At 39.9% G+C, this 22,069-nt stretch overlaps 1 protein-coding gene across 7 annotated transcripts in view; it reads right to left on the reverse strand.

Moving 5' to 3' along the window:
• The window catches only part of C3H2orf92 (chromosome 3 C2orf92 homolog), a 55,667-nt gene that overhangs the window by 22,529 nt on the left and 11,069 nt on the right, over positions 1-22,069 (reverse strand). For 4 of the 7 annotated variants that reach the window (XM_085018722.1, XM_021087259.2, XM_021087257.2 and 1 more), the window contains exon 3: positions 6,848-6,931. In XM_085018722.1, coding sequence (XP_084874848.1) covers positions 6,848-6,931 — 84 coding nt within the window. Of the gene's footprint in view, positions 1-6,847; positions 6,932-10,087; positions 10,181-22,069 lie in introns of all 7 variants that reach the window. The other 3 variants (XM_085018721.1, XM_085018719.1, XM_085018718.1) reach the window with 1 other exon arrangement.

The raw sequence follows: 22,069 nt of genomic DNA on the forward strand, positions 1-22,069 counted from the left end.
TAAAATAAAGCAGAACAGATTTTTAAGTCAGAAAGCTATTTATAAACTGTTCCTAATTTTTTACGGTTACATTTTTTGACATATTAATTTCTCCTTCCCTTTTAAAGGTTTCAGTCTTCTACTTTACCCTGGGGACAGCAGTTTTGTTTTTCCTTCTAGGTTTACTTTGCAAAGCTACAGAAAATAACTATCACAAACTCCATTAATTTTGTCTATATTCTGTACACTGGTAGGTGGTCTATTTACCTGATGGAGTAAATACTTACAATAAGGATACAAAAAGTTTAACCATCACATTCACTCAAACAAAATGATGAGTACGGAATCCCGATGTGGCACAATGGGATTGGCAGAGTCTTGGGAGCCAAGACTAGAAGGAGGATTCAGTCCCTGGCCAGGCACAGTGGGTTACAGATCTGGCGTTGCCATAGCTGCAGCTTAGTTTGCTGCTGTGGCTCAGATCTGATCCCTGGCCCAGGAGTGCCATATAAAACAGGGTGGCCAAAAAAAATGATGAGTGCTCACAGCCCCTTCCATGGTGAATATACATTGATCTACAAGTTCCTAAACTGTTGCTCAGAGAGAACCTGGCAAGTTTACCAGTGGTCCATCAATGTCAAAGCCAACGCTGGCCTGGCACAGTCAATAGGTCTCCGGAGGGTAGTGAGATCCTTCCAGACCCTGAACTAGACGTCCAACTTCAAATGCACTCATTCCCCCACCATACATGTGGGGCTGGATTCAGAAACAAAGGGCATCTGAAGATACAAGTCTTTTCAAGGACTTCCTGTTGTGGCCCAGTGGTTAACGAATCCAACTAGGAACCATGAGGTTGCGGGTTTGATCCCTGGCCTTGCTCAGTGGGTTAACGATTCGGCGTTGCCGTGAGCTGTGGTGTAGGTCGCAGACACGGCTCGGATCCCGCGTTGCTGTGGCCCTGGCATAGACTGGTGGTTACAGCTCCGATTCGACCCCTAGCCTGGGAACCTCCATATGCCGCGGGAGTGGCCCAAGAAATGGCAAAAAGACAAAAAAAAAAGTCTTTTCATTCCTAGATGGGACTTCCTGAAAACATGGATAGTGGGCCTGTAACAGCTATCTGCAGCCATTCATTCCTTCAATCATGGTAACCAACCATCAGTCAGCCAGAGAGAGAGTGCTAATATATTGAAGCCTCCTTAGTAGCTCACATGGAAGAAGGACAAACACAGAATTCCTAAAATGCTTTTTCTGCATCAATTGTAACGATCATGTGGTTTTCCATTTCATTCTGTTAATGTGGTATATTACATTGACTGATTTTCCTATGTTGACCGATGTTTGCATTCCAAGAATAAATCCCACCTGGTCTGATGTATAATCCTTTTAATATGATGTTAGATTCAGTTTTCTAGCACTTTGTTGAGGCATTTTGCACTTATATGTACAAATGATATTGCTCTGTACTTTTCTTATAGTGTCTTTGTCTGGCTTTGGTATAAGGATATACTGGTGTCTTTTTTCTTTTCTCTCTCTCTCTCTCTTTTTTTTTTTTTTTTTGGTCTTTTTGCCTAGGGCCACTCCTGCAGTATATGGAGGTTCCCAGGCTAGGGGTCCAATCGGAGATGTAGCCACCAGCCTACACCACAGCTCACCACAACGCTGGATCCCTAACCCACTGAGCAAGGCCAGGGATCAAACCCACAACCTCATGCTTCCTAGTTGGATTCGTTAACCACTGAGCCACGACGGGAACTCCTATACTGACCTCTTAGAATGAGTAAGGAAGTATATTCTCTTTTCAATTTTTTAGAGTTAGAGAATAATTCATATTAGCCCTTATTTATATGATTTGTAGCATCTACAGGTGAAGCAACATGAATCTAGGCTCTTCCTTGTTGGGAGGTTTTGGTTACTGATTCAATTTTCTTTCATTAGAAATCTATTACAATTTTGTTTCTTCATAATCCATTTTGGTAGTTTTTGTGTTTCTAGAAATGTGTTCATTTCTTCTAGGTTACCCAATTTTTTGGATTACAACTGTTCATAGTATTCTCTTATAACTTTTTATTTCTGCAATTGCAGTAATGGCCCCACTTTTTTAAACTAATAATTATTATTATTTTTTTTTTGGTCTTTTTTTTTTGTTTTTTTCTTTTTGTTGTTGTTGTTGTTGTTGTTGCTATTTCTTGGGCCGCTCCCGCGGCATATGGAGGTTCCCAGGCTAGGGGTCCAATCGGAGCTGTAGCCACTGGCCTATGCCAGAGCCACAGCAACGCGGGATCCGAGCCGCGTCTGAGACCTACACCACAGCTCACGGCAACGCCGGATCGTTAACCCACTGAGCAAGGGCAGGGATCGAACCCGCCACCTCATGGTTCCTAGTCGGATTCGTTAACCACTGCGCCATGACGGGAACTCCTAAACTAATAATTAAGTCTTCTTTTTTTAAAATTTGTTTAATTTTTTTTTCTTTTTAGGGCCACACCCACTGCATATGTAAGTTCCCAGGCTAGAGGTCAAATCAGAGCTGCAGTTGCCGGCCTGCACCACAGCCACAGTAATGCCAGAATCAAGCCACATCTGTGACCAACATCGCAACTCATAGCAATACCAGACCCTTAACCCACTGAGTGAGGCCAGGAATCAAACCCCTATCCTCATGGGTAGTAGTCAGGTTCATTACCACTGAGCTACAATGGGAACTCTCAAGTCTTTTTTTTTTTTTTCTCATTCAATCTAGCTAAAGGCCTGTCAATTTTATTATCTTTTTAAGGAATCAATTTTTGGTTTCATTGATTTCCTCTATTGTTTTTCTGTTCTCTGTTTCATTTATTTCTACTCTATTATTTTCTTCATTCTGCTAACTTTGAATTTAGTTTACTATTCTGTTTCTAATTTCTCAAAGTATACAGCTGGGTTATTTGAGATCTTTCTTATTTTTAATGTATTCATTTATAGTTGTATAAGTTTCCTTCTTAGCATTGTTTTTGCTGCATAAATTCTGGTATGTTGTGCTTGATTTTCATTCATCTCAAGGTAATTTCTAATTTCTTATTGGTTATTTAATAGTATGTTGCTTTGTTTCCACATATTTGCATATTTTCACACACCATCTCTGTTGTAGGTTTCTAGTTTCATTCCATTGTGATCATGAAAGATTCATATGATTTTAATCTTTTGCAATTTATCCAGAGTTGTTTTGTTGCCAATATATAGTCTATCACGGAGATGTTCTATCTGCACTTGATAAGAATGTATTTTCTGCAGTTGTTGGGAGGAGTTTCTGTATAAGTTTGTTAGGTCTAACTGGTTTATAATTTTTCTCAAGTCTTCTCTTTCCTTATTGTCTAGTGCTACTATTGAAAATAGGGTTTTGTAGTCCCCAGCTCGTACTGTAGAATTATTTATCCATTCAACTCTGTCCATTATTGGTTCATATATTGCAGGATTTGTTGCTGTGTGCATATGTGTTTATAATTGTTACGTCTTCTTTCTGTATTGAATCTTTTATCAATATATAATGTCTTTGTTTCTTGTAAACTTTTTTTTTTTTTGTCTTTTTGCTATTTCTTGGGCCACTCCTGTAGCATATGGAGGTTCCCAGGCTAGGGGTCCAATTGGAGCTGAAGCCACCGGCCTACGCCAGAGCCACAGCAACGCGGGATCTGAGCCACGTCTGCAACCTACACCACAGCTCACGGCAACACCGGATCGTTAGCCCACCGAGAAAGGGCAGGGACCAAACCCGCAACCTCATGGTTCCTAGTCGGATTCGTTAACCACTGCTCCACAACGGGAACTCCTGTTTCTTGTAAACTTTTAAAATTTGAAATCTATTTTGTTGGAAAATAATGTAGCCACTCCAACTCTCTTTTGGTTACTATTTGCATGCCTTTTTCCACTATCTTACTTTCAACATCTTTGTGTCTACTTGTCTTAAGTGAGTCAGAGGTGGCAAGTAGATCCTATTTTTCCTATTCAATCTGCTAATCTCTGCCCTTTAAGATACATTTATCCCATTTATATTTAATGTGATTACTGATCAAAAATAATTTACTAATGCCGTTTAGCTATTTGTTTTCATGTCTTTTAAATTTTTTTCCTCAGTTGCTCCATTACTACTTTTCTTTGGGAGTTAGTTGGTTTTCTTTAATGTTTATTTTGATTGCTTTCTTCATTTCTTTTCTGTACTTTTAAAGTTATTTTCTTCATAGTTACTTTAGGGATTACAACTAACATCTCAAATTTATAACAACTTAGTTTGAATAGCGAAACCAAGTACCAACTTAGTTTCAATAGCATACAAACAATCTACTCATATATATCTCCATCCTTCTCCTTTTATTAATTTATTTTTTGCCTTTTTGTCTTTTTGCCTTTTCTAGGGCTGCTTCCCATGGCATATGGAGGTTCCCAGGCTAGGGGTCTAATCCGAGCTGTAGTCGCTGGCCTATGCCACAGCAACGCAGGATCCGAGCAGCATTTGCAACCTACACCACAGCTCATGGCAACGCCAGACCCTTAACCCACTGAGCAAGGCCAGGGATCAAACCCGCAACCTCATGGTTCCTAATCAGATTCATTAACCACTGAGCCAAGATGGGAACTCCCATCCTTCTCCTTTTATGTTGTTAGTGTCATAGGTGACATCTTTATACATTTTATGTCCATTAACATTGATTTTCGATGATTATTTTATGTACTTTCTTTCTAAATCATATTAGAAAAAGAGAAAAGGTATGAACCAAACCAAAATGACAATAATATTGGCTTTCTTATTTACCTGTATAATCACCTTTCCAGTGTTCTTCATTTTTTTTCATATGGCTTTGAGTTACACTCTAGTATTCTTTCATTTCAGTTTGAAGTACTTTCCTTAGTATTTTTAACAGGGCATATTTCTTAGCTTATCCTGGACATGTCTTAATTTCACCTCCATGATCAAAGAATAGTTTTTTCAGACACAGATTTTTGGTTGACAGTACTTTTATTTCAGGACTGTAAATATGTCATATCACTGCTTATGGCCTCCATGATTTTATGCTGAAATTATTCTTGAGGATCCCTAATACATAATGAGTCACTTCCCTCTTGATGCTTACAGGAGTCTCTCTTTGTCTTTCAGTTTCAACAATTTGACTGTAGTGGGCTTTAGTGCAGATCTCTTCTATTTACCCTGCCCAGAATTAGCAGAGTTTCTTGGATGTGTATAACCATCAGGTTTGGGAAGCTCTGGAGTATTATTCCCTCAAATATTCTGTCTCTTGTACTTTTCTCCTTCTGGGACTTCTAAAACACATATGTTGATACTCTTGATGGTGTCTCACAGTCCTTCATGCTCTGTTTATTCATTGCATGTTTTTCTTTCTGCTCCTCAGACAGGATAATTTTAATTATCCCCAAAGTTAGGGATCCTTAATTCTGCCTGCTCAAATATGCTATCAGATCCCTCTAGTGAATTTTTCATCTCAGCTACTGTCTGTAGTTTTAAACTTTAGAATTTTTCTTTGACTCCTTTTTATCATTTCTATTTTTATTGATATTCCTACTGTATTCACACATTGTTTTCCTGATTTCTTTGTTCTTTGTCCGTCATTTCTTTTACCCATTAAATGTATCAAAGACAGCTGATTGAATATCCATGATGAATAATTCCAATTTCTAGGCTTCCTCGGGGGTAGGTTCTGTCCAGTTCTTTTTTTTTTTTTTTTTTTTCCTATGAATGAGCCATATGGTTCTGCCTCTTTGTATGTTTTGTAATCTTTTTGTTGACAGCTAAACATTCTGAGTATTATAATTTGGTAACTTTATAAGTCTAATTCTCACTCTCTAGAGATTGCTGATTTCTGTTTGTTGGGTTGTAGTGTATTGATGGTGTCTCACAGCCCTTCATGCTCTGTTTATTCATTTCATTTTTTTCTTTCTGCTCCTCAGTCAGGATAATTTTAATTGTGCATGCATTTGTGACTTTTCCAAACTGTGTGTATTCCTTGTTGTGTGTGGCCACTGTATTTCCAGTTTGTTACCTCTGAGGTCACCCAGTGGCCTGACAGTTTCCTTAAGTGTCTGTATTTCAAAAGGAGAAAAAAAAATACTGTCTCTTTAATCTTCTTGACAGAGTTTCTTGGAAGCCTCTTCATGAGAATGAAACAATTGCCAGCCTCAGTGCCAGCCCTCAGTGATCAAAGGCAGTATCAGCACACACTCAAATTTTTGAAAGAAAAGGTCCTTATTGCCAATTCTGGCACCAGCAAGCCATGCTGAGAATGTGGGCACCCAGGCACTTGGCTGGCTGCCAGACACTTGGCTACCTGCCATGGGGCTAGGGGATGGAAGATTGTAGGATCTATTTGAGACACTGAAATTCACTACAATTTACTAGTCTCTTCATCAAGCTCTTTTCTGAACAATGGACAACTCCAAGATTCTGGACAATCATTCCTGGACAACTCCAAGATTCTCGTGCTCTGCTAGGGCTGAGGACATGGGAAGAGGTCTAGCTCAGTCTTAGGGTCCTGCCCATTTCTAACACATGCAGAGATCACCTAGATCATCATTGTCTAGGCAGGTGTGATGCACCTGGTCCAAGGTGGGGTCTGATACTGCACCTTCAATAGTCCCCAGATGGTGGCCCTGTTGCTGCTACATGGACCCCATGTGGAGGAGCAGAATCCCTTCCAACTGCTTATCTTCTCATGTCGCCTAATTTCTTGAGACTCTGACACTTAGGGAACCTGTTCTAGCTTCACAGCAAAGCCCCTTCCTTCCCATCAAAGCAGCAGGTACAGGTTATCTGGGAGACCACCACGGGCAGGCAAGAGACTTTTCGTACAGTCCAAACATTTCACGTGAGGAGATGACTTACCAAATAATCTAGCCAAATGTTCTTCTTGCTTACTTGAACTCAATGTAAATTTGGCATCTCTCGAGCTCTTCTGTTGAGGATAACCTATGGGAAAATAAACTTTAGCTGTGAGTCAATCTTTCATTGAATCTGCATGTAATCCTTTTTACATCCATACACTCAGGCACAGTATTTTGAGAGCAGCAGCACACAGCTGGCCTGCTCTAAGAGAAGAGCACTGGACTTGGGATCTGGTACAACCTTTGAATACTGTGTGACCTTGGGATGTAAAGGTCGGGGGATTTGGTTTTCTCATCTGAGACTGGAGGGAAAGATACTGATCACAGGAGAGCTGTGAGAAGGGAGGAGAAAAGGCTCTGATGTGACCTGTGGACTGAAAGTGCTCGCCCCTCATCCGGTCCCAGTGCCTTTATCTACGATAAACCACACTAAACTGTGCTGGTTCCCAGTAACGTCATGCTCGGTGCTTGGCTGTGGGAGGAATGGAGACAGATGGACACACAGCTCAGGGGCTCTTCCACAACTCTCCCCTCCCCAGGCAATGAGGCCAATGATCAATGACTGACCATTCTGGAAATGCGATGCTCTCTTGTTGGGGTGAGGGGACAACACTACGGCATACTCTGCACTAATCCACACTGTGGAGCTATATTTTGAGGGATGGGGGGCCTGACATCATCCCAACTTGATCTGTTTGATAAGCACAAGGAATCCTGACACTGTCATTGAGGAATGAAAAAATGAAGGTGCAAACAGAAATGGACCAGATCAGCAATCTCCCCTAGGATGACATGAACGGGTGTTAAGACATTTGCTGGCCCTCACCTGACTATATCATGTATATGAATTAATTGTGCTAAAAGACTGCAGTGACCTGAGCAGACTTTAAGCTATATTTTCACACTTTTCTTTTTGGAGCTTGTGATGTCTCAGGATATGAACTTTTTTTTTTTTAATTTGGCCATGCCCACAGCATGTGGAAGTTCCCAGGCCAGGGATCAAACCTACACCACAGCAGCAACATGAGCCACTGCAATGACAATGCTGGATCCTTAACCCACTGTACCACATGAGATCTCCTGAACACATTTTCTAGCTTCAAAGTCAAGGCTGGTCCTTTTCTCTGGCCCCTGGGGAGTGATCAAACCCATCAGGGAGGAGAAACTTTTCCCAAAATGAAGGAGTTTCAGCCACAGCAGCCACCTCTTCTGAACATTCATGAAGTATCAGCAAGAATCTGAACTTTTAACTCAAAACCAGTGACAATACCAATTTTCACATAGTTTTTCCTCACAGATAATCTGCACTGCCCTTGATTAATTTGTGCACATGGCAGCTTTCAAGTCTTAAAAAAAAAAAAAAAACAAAACACTGTGCATGATTTCTTTAAGTATGGCTGCTCTGATCTAATAAGTGGTAAATGCACATTTCTATGCTAATGAGACATTAGTGAATCCTCAGGAATAGAGACACTTAATCGTGAAAGCACTTTGCTAAAAGTATGTTCATCATATTGTGTCACCCAGTGTGGCACAATAAACATTGTGCGGGACACACCATCATGATTACACAGTAAAATATTCATTGTTTTAATTATGTGGTTTATACAATGCCTTGAGAAGGCTGTTACTTATAAAATTGGTTTGCTCATAGTTTTATAATTTCAACACGGCATGCATGCCTGACTTATCCTGATGATTACCCAATTTTAATATTTTCCTAATGCCATAGTGTCCACCTTAAAGGGTGTCTCTCGCTTGTGTGATCTGGGCTGATGTATATGTTTTTGTCATAGGTGACTGGCTTTTTCCCCTCAGCTTTTGTATTTGAGCATTGGTGCAAAGGGAGAAATCAGCTCTGCTTCCTGAGGCTGCAGTCGGGTGGGGGGGGAGGTGGTGGTAGCTGGAGAGAACCTCACTCTCCAAACCAGTGACTGGTGCATATGCACATTGAACTCTGAAGGGCTGGTGAATAGGGATGCTGCACCACTCACAGCAAGTGTTACCAGGAACGTGGAATACCACTTGCAGATCTAGTTCTGGTTCCTGTCCCCTGAACAGCCGCCAAGATGAGAGAACCTGCCTGACCTTTGAACTTCAGAGATTACCCCAAAATAGAGGGCTATTCATACTTTACACCACAGACGTCCATAATGAGTAGAAGGTTATAGAGAGCATTTGAGGCAATTCTATCTTTCACATCCCAATCTCGTTTTGCCCCACATGTACCTGATTTAAAGAATCCTACAATAATAAGGTAGTACAAATACTACAATACAGGCACTCAACATTGTAAGTTGAGTTCCAGACTACCACAATAAAGTCACTATCACAATACAGTGAGTCACACGATTTTTTTGGTTTTCCAATGCATGTAAAAGTTATGTCTCCACTATACTGTAGTCTATTAAGTGTGCAATAGCATTATGTCTGAAAAAACAACGTATGGGGTTCCCTGGTGGATCAATGAGTTAAGGATATAGCACTGTCAATGCCATGACTCAGACCACTACAGTGGCACAGGTTTGGTCCCCGGTCTGGGAACTTCCCCAAGCCACGGGCACAGCCCAAAACTTTAAAGGTAAAAAAAATTTAAATTAATAAAAATAGGAGTTCCTGTCATGGCTCAGCGGAAACAAAGCTAACTGGCATCTATGAGGACGCGGGTTCAATCCTTGGCCTCGCTCAGTGGGTCAAGAATCCGCATTGTCATGAGCTGTGGTGTAGGGTGCAAATGTGGCTCTGATCCCACATTGCTGTGGCTATGGTGTAGCCAGCGGCTACAGCTCCAACCCTTAGCCTGGGAACCTCCATATGCTGTGGGTGCAGCCATAAAATGACAAAATAAAAATTAAACTTTAAAAAATAAAATAACAACATACATACCTTAATTAAAAAAATACTTTATTGCTTAAAAATATGCTAACCATCACCAGAGCCTTCAGTGAGTCACAGTAATAACATCAATGATCACTGACCACAGGTCACCCTAATAAATGTAATAATAATGAAAAAGTTTGAAATATTTTGAGAATTACCAGAATGTGACACAGAGACACAAAATGGGCAGAGGCTGTTGGAAAAATGATGCCAACAGACATGTTCAAGGTATGGCTGTGTTTTTTGTAAAAAAACACAATATCTGCCAAAAGCAATAAAGTGAAGCACTATAATATGAAGTGTGCCTGTACACAGGCCTTTAGAAGTATGTGCACTTAGAGTCTTAAAGACATATACTTGCTTTCTTCCACATCTCTCTTTGTAAGTGATTTGTCTGCTGTTCCTCTTGTCTCATCAAATGGAACTTTGGAAAACACTTGCAGTAGAATTTCATCTCAAATGAAGCAAAGAAAGGCATGTTAATGTCAGCAATCCAGGATTAACATATTCTGCACCATAAGTACCTAATGTAGTCTACAAATACAGTGAAGAAATGGTACGAATGCAGTGGAGAGATAATGTTATGCTCTAAAATGTCTTAAAAAGGGGAACTTGGTCTATCTAAAGCATTTCTAAACAATTATGATTTCACTAGACATCCCAGATGGGAAACACTACCCTCTACATTTATGTGGCTAGAAATTTTGCCCCAAATCTCAGGATATTTAATGTCATAATTTTTCTTCTTGCTGCTAATGTCATTCTCTGCACCTCTGAGACTGTCCCCAAACTTTCCCTCTGTAGAAACAAGCCTCTTTCCTGTTTCTAAAAGATGCACATTATTTTCTATCACTGAGACTTAACGACCTCTCCTGGGAAGCATCTCACAGCGAGGTCCTGCTTTTTGTGGCAGCTGGATTTAGACACAAATCTTGGTTTTATTGTTTACCAAAATGTGATCTTGGGCCATTAACTCCACCTCTTTGAGCTTCATTGCCAAGATGGGGTTATGATCATTTAACACAAGGAACTTTAGTTAAAACTGAATAAAACAATGTACATAAAAACACTTAATGCAGCACCAGTGTGAGGATCACGGAAAGGCTAAGGAGCTGGACACTGCTAATCATCTTACTTACAATAACCTCCAGATCAGCTAGTAAATGTTGCTTGCTTTCTGTTCATTGGAATCCTGTACAAGTCAAATGATATACGGGTAAGGAAGAAATAAAAAAGATACAAACACAAAGGAAACAAAGATGTCACTAACAGATGACAGGAAAAAAAGAGATATCTGCCACAAATTCTATGGTATTTCATCACCAGTCGTTTTTGCCTCCTTCCATGCCTGTGACTGGTCCTCAGGGACCAGCTCTCAGAGAGACATTTCTTTTCCAGCCATCCTGGCAGCAGGGAGGGCTGTGAGATTTGTGAATCTTTTTCAAAGACTCCTTGGACCCTGGAACTCTTGAACCTCCAGATGGAAGAGAAATTAGTGCTGGGGCTGTACTTCTACACCCCCTTTACCTCCTGCTTTCAGAGCAGATGTGATGGCAGAAGCCATCTTATGACCAAGAGACACAAGCACCAGGGAAGGCTCTGATGATCTCAGAGAAACAGACCCTGACCTGAAGTCACAGGGCACTGCACCAAAGCTGTAGCTACCTCCTTCAGACTGCTTGAAGCAGAAGGAAAATAAACTACTCTATGTTGATGCCACTAACTTAAGTCTTCTGGTAACTGCAGCCAAGTGCTTTATTAGGCATAATGACTAAGGCAACACCTGGACATTCCTCACTGAGTTCATCATGGCCACTCTGGTTTGATGACCTATTATTAGATAAAGGAACCAAATATAACTTCCTAAATATCATAATGGCCATGTAGATTGGGGCAGAGTAGAAAAAACAGTGGGTCATTTGAACAACAAGCTTTTAGCAAGTCCTAGTGTTTTTTCCCCTGCTCAGAAACTGCATGAGGTGATAGAGGATCAACGAGGATGGAGAGAATGACATCACCAAATGGGGACACAGTAGATCACTGCCTCCTTCTCCCAACAAAGATCAACAATGAGACAGCTATCCATGAATTAAAAAAAGCCCTGACAGAGCTCATGAGTAGACTTAAGAAACTTTAGCAATACAGTGGAGTCAAAAAACAAAAACAGGAGTTCCCATCGTGGGGCAGTGGTTAACGAATCCGACTAGGAACCATGAGTTTGCGGGTTCGATCCCTGGCCTTGCTCAATGGGTTAAGGATCCGGCATTGCCGTGAGCTGTGGTGTAGGTCGCAGACAAGGCTCGGGTAGATCCTGAGTTGCTGTGGCTCTGGTGAAGGCCGGCAGCTACAGCTCCGATTAGACCCCTAGCCTGGGAACCTCCATATGCCGCAGGAGCAGCCCTAGAAGAAGGCAAAACAAAAAACAAACAAAAAACTGAAAATAACTGCAAAAGAGAGAAAAAGAGGGAAGACTGCTTCATTCTGCCAACATCATTCCATCCCCTAACTTGGCTTTGCTCAGCACCAACAGGGAACTTCCCAGCTAGGGTTCTCCCTGCAAAAAAGGAAGAGCAGCTTCCTACAACCAGTTCTGACAATGGATAGATCAATCAGACTGAAAAACCAACAAGAAAACCCTGGACTTGACCCATACTTTATACCAAGTGGACCTAACAGACATATACAGAACATTCCATTCAATAGCAGCAGAATACACATTCTTCTCAAGTGCATATGGAATATTCTTCAGGACAGAGCACATGATAGGTCACACACATACAAACAAAAAGTGTTTTTTAAAACACTGAAAACATACCAAGTATCTTTCCTGATCAAAATGGTAGAAAACTAAAAATCTGTAACAGAAAGAAAACTGGAAAATTAACAATTATGTAGAAATTACACAATATAACCAAACAACAAATGGGTCAAAGGAGAAATCAAAGGAAAAGTTTTAAATACCTTGAAACAAATGAAAATGGAAACACACCACACCAAAACTTATAGGATGCTGCAAAAGCAGTTTTAAAAGGGAAATTTACAGCAATAAAGCCCACATTAAGAAGAAAGAAAGATCAGAAATAACCAACATACAAAGAGATAGAAAGATATGCCATCTTCATGGATTAGAAAAAGCAGTATTGTTAAAATGACCACACTATCCTAGGCAATCTACAGATTCAACCTAATCCCTATCAAAATACCAATGGCACTTTCACCAAATCAAAAAGTACAGCTCTAAAATTTGTATGGAAACACAAAACACCCCAAATGACAAAATAATCTTGAGACAGAAGAAATGACACTAAAGGTATCAAACTACCTGTCTGCAAACTATACTGCAAAGCTACAATAATCAAAACACTATGGTGTTGGCATAGAAACAGAAACAGATCAATGGAATAGCATAGAGAGCACAGAAATGAAGCCGCACTTATACAGGCAATTAATCTATGACAAAGGAGGTAAGAAATACAATGGGGAAATAAATAGCATTGGGAAAACTGAATAGCTACACCTGGAAAATAATCAAAACGGATTACTCTCTCACACCATGAACAAAAATACACTCAAAATGAATTAAAAGGAGTTGCTGCTGGGGTACAGCATGTTAAGGATCCAGCATTATCACGGCTGGCACAGGTCACAGCTGTGGTTTGCATTTGATTCCTGGCCCACGAACTCCCATATGCCATGGGTGTGGCTAAAAAAGAAAATGAAAAAATGAATTAAAAAGTTAGACCCCAAACCATAAAACTCCTAGAAGAAAACAGGTAGTATGTTCTTTGACATAACTTTTAGTGATGGATCTCCTCAGAGAATGAAAATTAAGCAAAAATAATAGAACACAATAAAACTAAACAGCTTTTGCCCAGTGAAGGAAACCAGCAACAAAAAGAAAAGGCCCCCTACTGAATGGGAGAAGATGTTTGCAAAAAATATATATGATAAGGGGTTACTATCTAAAATATACAAGAAGGAGATGGGGTTAAGATGGCGGAATAGAAGGACTGGAGCTAAATTTCTCTCCTAAAAACAACAGAATTTACAACCAAATACTGAGAAATCTTCAACCAAATGGACTGGAAATTTTCAAAAAGATATCCTACTCCATAAGACAAAGAGGAGGCCACATGAAGAGGTAGGAGGGGCAATTATGTGATATAACCAACTCCATACCTCCCAGGTGGGAAGACGCACAGACTGGAAGCTAACTGGTTCACACAGACTCACCTACAGGAGTGAAAGTTCTGAGCCCCACATCAAACTCCCACAAGTGGGGATCTGGCACTGGGAGAAAGAGGCCCTTGAGCATCTGGCATTGAAGGCCAGTGGGGCTTGTGCACAGGAGCTCCACAGGACTGGGGGAAATGGAGACCCCATTCGTAAAAGATGCACACAGAATTTCAAGTGCACTGGGTCCCAGGGCAAAGCAAAGTCTCCATAGGAATCTGGGTCAAACCTGACTGCAGTTCTTAGAGGACCTCCTGGGAAAACAGGGGTGAATGTGGCTTGTTGTGGAGGAAGGACATTGGAAGAAAAGCTTTGGGGAATATTCAGCAGTGTGCCTTTCTCTGGAGGTGGCCGTTTTTGGGAAAATCTGGCTCCACCCATCAGCAATAATAAGCCCCAGGCCAAACAACAATCCAGGTGGGGTCACAGCCCCACCCCTCAGTAAACAGGCTGCCTAAGGACCCCACCAGGCACACAGCCACCTCTAATCTCATCCAGAGACAAAGCCCCACCCACCAGATAGATAGGTATCAGCTCCACCTACCAAAGGGCAGGCATTAGTGCCTCCCATCAGAAAGACTGTAGCAAGCCCCCATACCAACTTCAGCCACAAGGGGGGCAGACATCAGAAGTAAGAGAGGCTACAACTCTATTATCTGTAAAAAGGTCGCCACACCAAAAACCTATAAAAATGGAAAGACAGAGAACTACAACTCAGATGAGCAAGAAAGAAAAAACCCCAGGAAAACAGCTAAGTGATCAGGAGATTCTCAGCCTCCAGGAAAAAGACTTTAGACTGTTGATGCTGAAGATGATGCAAGACAATGGAAATAAACTAGAGGCAAAGATAGATAACTTACAGGAAACACTGACCAAAGAGATACAAGATATAAAACTTAAACAAGAAGAGATGCAAAATACAATAACTGAAATTAAAAATTCACTAGAAGCAGCCAACAGCAGAATACAGGAGGCAGAAGAATGAATAAGCAAGGTGGAGGACAGATTAGTAGAAATTACGAATGCAGAATAGAAAAGAGAAAAAAAAAAGATTGAAAACAAATGAAAAGAGTCTCAGAGAACTCTGGGACCATGTTAAACACAACAACATCTTATTATAGGGGTACCAGAAGGAGAAGAGAGAGAGAAGGGGACAGAAAAAATATTCCAGGAGATAAGAGCCAAAAACTTCCCTAACATGGCAAAGGACCCACCCACTCAAATCCAGGAAGCGCAACGAGTACCATATAAAATAAACCCAAGGAAGAATACCCCGAGACACATATTAATCAAACTGACCAAAATTAAAGACAAAGAGAAAATAGTGAAAGCAGCTAGGGAAAAGAATCAAATAACATACAAGGGAAACCCAATAAGGTTAACAGCAGACTTTTCAGCAGAAACTCTGCAGGCCAGAAGGGAGTGGCATGATAAACTTAACGTGACAAAAGGAAAAAAATCCTCCAACCAAGATTACTTTACCCAGTAAGGCCCTCATTAAGATTTGAAGGAGAGGAGTTCCTGTCATGGCTCAGCGATTAATGAATCCATGAGGTTGTGGGTTCGATCCCTGGCCTTGCTCAGTGGGTTGAGGATCCAGCATTGCTGTGAGCTGTGGTGTAGGTCACAGATGCGGCTGTATATATATAGACAATTATATATATATATATATATTATATATATCAAAACTTCAGAATAACTGCAAACCAAAAATCTACAATTGATGCACAAACAAATAAGAAAGATCAACTCAAATACAACAGTAAAGATAGTCATCAAACCAGAAGAGAGAAGAAAAGAAGGGAAGAAAAAAGAGCAACCAAAACAAATCCAAAGCAATTAATAAAATGGCAATAAGAACATACATATCAATAATTACATTAAATGTAAATGGACTAAAAGCCCCAACAAAAAGACATAGACTGGCTGAATGGATACAAAAACAAGATCCATATATATGCTGTCTTCAAGAGACCCACTCCACTTCTAGGGACACATACAAATTGAAAGTGAGAGGATGGGAGTTCCCGTCGTGGCACAGTGGTTAACGAATCTGACTAAGAACCATGAGGTTGCAGGTTTGATCCCTGGCCTTGCTCAGTGGGTTAAGGATCCGGCATTGCCATGAGCTGTGGTGTAGGTTGCAGACGCAGCTCAGATCCTGCAATGCTGTGGCTCTGGCATAGGCCAGTGGCTACAGGTCCGATTTGACCCTTAACCTGGGAACCTCCATATGCAGCAGGTGCGGCCCTAGAAAAGGCAAAAAAAGACAAAAAAAAAAAATGAAAGTGAGAGGATGAGAGGATGGGAGAAAATATTCCATGAAAAGGAGAATCAAAAGAAAGCTGGAGTTGGAGTTCCCATCGTGGCACAGTGGTTAACAAATCCGACTAGGAACCATGAGGTTGTGGGTTCAGTCCCTGGCGTTGCTCATTGGGTTAAGGATCCATGAGCTGTGGTGTAGGTTGCAGACGCAGCTCGGATCCCGTGCTTCTGTGGCTCTAGCATAGGCCAGTGGCTACAGCTCTAATTTGACCCCCAGCCTGGGAACCTCCACATGCCACCGAAGCAGCCCTAGAAAAGGCAAAAAGACCAAAAAAAAAAAAGAAAAAAGAAAGCTGGAGTAGCAATACTCATGTCAGACAAAATAGACTTTAAAATGAAGAATATTTTAAGGGACAAGGAAGGTCACTACCTAATGATCAAAGGATCAATCCAAGAAGAAGATATAACAATTTTAAATATCTACACATCTAACATAGGTTCACCACAATATATAAGGCAACTGCTAACACAGTAATAGTGGAGGACTTTAACACTCCACTTACAGCAATAGACAGCCATCTTCCAGACAGAAAATCAATAAAGAAACACAGGCCCTGAATGATGCATTAGACCAGATGGACTTAATAGATATTTGTAGGACATTCCATCCAAAAGCAACAGAATACACATTCTTCTCAAGTGCACATGGAACATTCTCTAAGATGGATCATATCCTGGGCTACAAATCCAACCTCGGTAACTTTAAGAAAATTGAAATCATATCAAGCATCTTTTTCCAACCACAACCCTACATGACTGGAAATCAACAACAAGAAAAAAACTGCAAAAAACACAAACACATGGAGACTCAACCACATGCTACTAAACAACCAATGCATCACTGAAGAAATCAAAGAGGAAATTAAAAAATACCTACAAGCAAATGACAACAAAGATACGACACTCCAAAACCTATGGGATGAAGTAAAAGCTGTTCTAAGAGGAAAGTTTATAGCAATGCAAGCCCACCTCAGGAAACAAGAAAAAGCTCAAATAAATGAGCTAACTTTACATCAAAAGCAGCTCGAGAGAGAACAGACAAGACCAAAAGTTAGTAGAAGGAAAGAAATCATAAAGATCAGAGCAGAAATCAATGAACTAGAAACAAAGAAAACCATAGAAAAGATCAATGAAACAAAAAGCTGGTTCTCTGAAAAGATCAACAAAATTGATAAATCCTTAGCCTGAAAAAAAGAGAGAGGACTCAAATCAATAAAATTAGAAATGAAAAAGAAGTAACAACGGACACCACAGAAATACAAAGGATCATAAGAGACTACTACATGCAACTATATGCCAATAAAATGGAACACCTAGAAGAAATGGACAAATTCTTAGAAAAGTACAATCTTCCAAGACTAAACCAGATGATATAGAAAAGATAAATGGACCCATCACAAAAACTGAAATTGAAACTGTGATTTAAAAACTTCCAACAAACAAAAGTCCAAGACCAGATGGCTTCATGGGCAAATTCTATCAAACATTTAGAGAAGAGCTAACACCTATCCTTCTGAAACTATTTCAAAAAACTGCAGTGGAAGGGATACTCCCAAACTCATTCTATGAGGCCACCATCACCCTGATACCAAAACCAGACAAAGATACCACAAAAAAAGAAAACTCCAGGCCAATTTCACTGATGAACATCGATGCAAAAATTCTCAACGAAATACTAGCAAACCACATCCAACAATACATTAAAAGGATTGCACATCGTGATCAAGTGGGATTTATCCCAGGGATGCAAGGGTTCTTCAATATCCGCAAATCCAGCAGTGTGATACACCACATTAACAAACTGAAGAATAAAAACCATGTGATCCTCTCAATAGACACGGAAAAAGCCTTTGACAAAATCCAACACCCATTTCTGATTAAAAAAAAAAAACCTTCAGAAAGTGGGCATAGAGGGAGCCTACCTCAACATAATAAAGGCCATATATGACAAACCCACAGCGAACATCATTCTTGATGGTGAAAAGCTGAAAGAATTCCCACTGAGATCAGGAACAAGACAAGGATGTCTGCTCTTGCCACTACTATTCAACATAGTTGTGGAAGTCCTAGCCATAGCAGTCAGAGAAGAAAAAAATAGAAAAGGAATCCAAATTGGAAAGGAAGAAGTAAAACTTCACTGTTTGTAGATGACATGATACTATACCTAGAAAATCCTAAAGACGCTACCAGAAAACTGTTAGAGCTCATCAATGAATTTGGTAAAGTTTCAGGATACAAAATTAATACACAGAAATCAACTGCATTTCTATATGCTAATAACAAAAGATCAGAAATAGAAATTAGGGAAACAATCCCATTTACAATCACATCAAAAAGAATAAAATACTTAGGAATAAACCTAAAGAGACAAAAGACCTGTACTCTGAAAACTATAAGATGCTGATGAAAGAAATCAAAGATGACAAAAACAGATGGAAATACATACCATGCTCTTGGATTGGAAGAATCAATATTGTCAAAATGACTATACTACCCAAGATAATCTAAAGGTTCAATGCAATCCCTATGAAATTACCAAGGACATTTTCGCAGAACTAGAACAAAATGTTTAAAGTTTGTTTGGAGGCACAAAAACCCAGAAATGGACATTTTCACAGAACTAGAACAAAATATTTAAAGTTTGTTTGGAGGCACAAAAACCCAGAAATGGGCCAAAGCCATCCTGAGAAAGAAAAATGGAGCTGGAGGAATCAGGCTCCCTGACTTCAGGCCATCCTACAAACTACAGCCATCAAAACCATATAGTACTGGCACAAAGACAGAAACACAGATCAGTGGAACAGGATAGATAGCCCAGAATTAAACCCACACACCTACAGGCAACTAATCTATGACAAAGGAGGCAAGAATATATGGAGAAAGACAGTCCCTTCAATTAATTGTGCTGGGAAAACAGGACAGCTACATGTAAAAGAATGAAAATAGAACCTAACACCATACACAAAAAAAAAACTCAAAATGGATTAAAGACCTAAATATAAGACTGGATACTACAGAACTCTTAGAGGAAAACATAGGCCAAACACTCTCTGACATAAACCACAGCAATATCTTCTCAGATCCACCTCCTAGAGTACTGACAATAAAAACAAAAATGAACAAATGGGACCTAAATAACTTAAAAGTTTTTGTACAGCAAAGGAAACCCTAAACAAAATGAAAAGACAACACACAGAATGGGACAAAATATCTGCAAATGTAATGAATGACAAGGGATTAATCTCCAAAATACACACAAACACCTCCTGCAGCTCAATACCAAAAAAACAACCCCATCAAAAGTTGGGCAAAAGATGTAAACAGACAATTCTCCAAAGAAGATATACAGAGATCTAAAAAACACATGAAATGATGTTCAATATCACTAATTATTAGAGAAATGCAAATTAAAACTACTATGAGGTACCACCTTACACTGGCCAAAATGGCCAGCAGCAAAAAATCTACAAACAATAAATACTGGAGAGGGTGTGGAGAAAAGGGAACCCTATTACACTGTTAGTGGGCATGTAAATTGGTGCAACCACTATGGAAAACAGTATGGAAATTCCTCAAAAAGCTAAAAACAGAATTACCATTTAATCCAGCAATCCCACTTCTGGGCATCTATCTGGAGAAAACCATGACTGGAAAAGATACATGCACTGCGATGTTCATTGCAGCAATACATACAATAGCCAAGATATGGAAGCAACCTAAATGTCCATCAATAAAGGAATGGATAAAGAATATGTGGTACATATATACAATGGAATATTAGTCAGCCACAAAAAGGAATAAAATAATGGCATTTGTAGCAACATGGATGGACCTAGAAATTATCATGCTAAGTGAAGTTAGTCAGACAGTGAGACACCAATGTCATATGCTATCACTTACATGTGGAATCTAAAAAAGATACAATGAAATTCTTTGCAGAGCAGATACTGACTCACAGACTTTGAAAAGCTTATGGTTTCTAAAGGAGACAGGTTGCAGGGTGGGTACAATGGGCTGGAAGTTTGGGATGGAAATGTTATAAAACTGGGTTGTGATGATTTTTGTACAACTATAAATGTAATAAAATCCATTGAGTTTAAAAAAATATATATATATATAACACATGTATACATACACATACACATATGCACACGCAGAACTCATATAACTAAATATAAAAAAAAAACCACTGGGTTAAAAAATAAGCAGAGGATATAAAGACATTTTTCCAAAGAAGGTACACAAATGTCCAACAGACACATGAAGATGTTCAACATCACTAATCATCAGAGAAATGCAGATCAAACCACAATGAGATATCACCTCACATCTATCAGAAAAGCTATTATCAGAGTTCCCGTCGTGGAGCAGTGGTTAACGAATCCGACTAGGAACCATGAGGTTGTGGGTTCGGTCCCTGCCCTTGCTCAGTGGGTTAAGGATCTGGCGTTGCCGTGAGCTGTGGTGTAGGTTGCAGACGTGGCTCAGATCCCGCGTTGCTGTGGCTCTGGTGTAGGCCGGTGGCTACAGCTCCGATTCGACCCCTAGCCTGGGAACCTCCATATGCCGTGGGAGTGGCCCTAGAAATGGAAAAAAGACAAAAAAAAAAAAAAGCTATTATCAAAAAGATAACAAATAACAAGTATTGGTGAGGATGTGGAGTAAAGGTTTTCATGCACTATTGGTGAGAATGTAAATTTCTATTGAAAAAATTAAAAATAGAATTAACATACGATCCAGAACTCCCCTCCTGTGTATTTATCCAAAGAAAACAAAGCACTAATTAGAAAAGATTCATGCACCTTTATGTTCATTGCAGCATTATTTACAATAGCCAAAACATGGAAGCAACCTAAGTGTCCATCAATAGATGAATGGATAAAGAAGATGTGGTGCGGAGTTCCTGTTGTGTCTCAGCAGTTAATGAATCTGACTAGCATCCATGAGGACGCAGGTTCAACCCCTGGCCCTTCTCAGTGGGTTAAAAGATCTGACATTGCTATGAGCTGTGGTGTAGGTTGCAGAAGCAGGATGGCTCAGATCCTGCGTTGCTGTGGCTATGGTATAGGCTAGCTACAGCTCCGATTTGACCCCTAGCCTGGGAACCTCCAATATGCCACAGGTATAGCTCTAACAAGCAAAAAAAAGAAAAGAAAAAAAAATCTAAACCAACAATTCTCCAAAGAAGACATACATATGGCAAAAAAACAAAAAACAAAAACAAAAAAAAACATGAAATGATGTTCAACATCACAAATTATTAGAAAAATGCAAATCAAAACCACCATGAGGTACTAACTTAACCCAACCAGAATGGGCATCTTCAAAAAGTCTACAAACAATAAATGCTGGAGAGGGTGTGGAGAAAAAGGAACCCTATTACACTGTTGATGGGAATGTAAATTGGTGTAACCACTGTGGAAAACGATATGGAGAGTCCTCAGAAAACTAAAAATAGAACTACCATTTGATCCAGCAATCCCACTCCAGGGCATCTATCCAGAGAAAACCATGATTTGAAAAGATACATGCATTCCAATGTTCACTGCAGCACTTTATACAATAACCAAGGCATGGAAACAACCTAAATGTCCATCGACAGAGGACTGGATAAAGAAGATGTGGTACATATACACAATGGAATATTACTTAGCCATTAAAAGGAAAGAAATCACAGCATTTTTAGCAACATGGATGGACCCAGAAATTATGCTAAGTAAAGTCAGTCAGATAATGAGACACCAACATCAAATGCTAGCACTTACATGTGGAATCTAAAAATAGG

The sequence above is a fragment of the Sus scrofa genome, chromosome 3, assembly GCF_054392235.1.
Source record: "Sus scrofa isolate SSC_HxYL_T2T_F1_AM1 chromosome 3, Sscrofa_HxYL_maternal_Yorkshire_Landrace_v2.0, whole genome shotgun sequence".
Taxonomy (NCBI): domain Eukaryota; kingdom Metazoa; phylum Chordata; class Mammalia; order Artiodactyla; family Suidae; genus Sus; species Sus scrofa.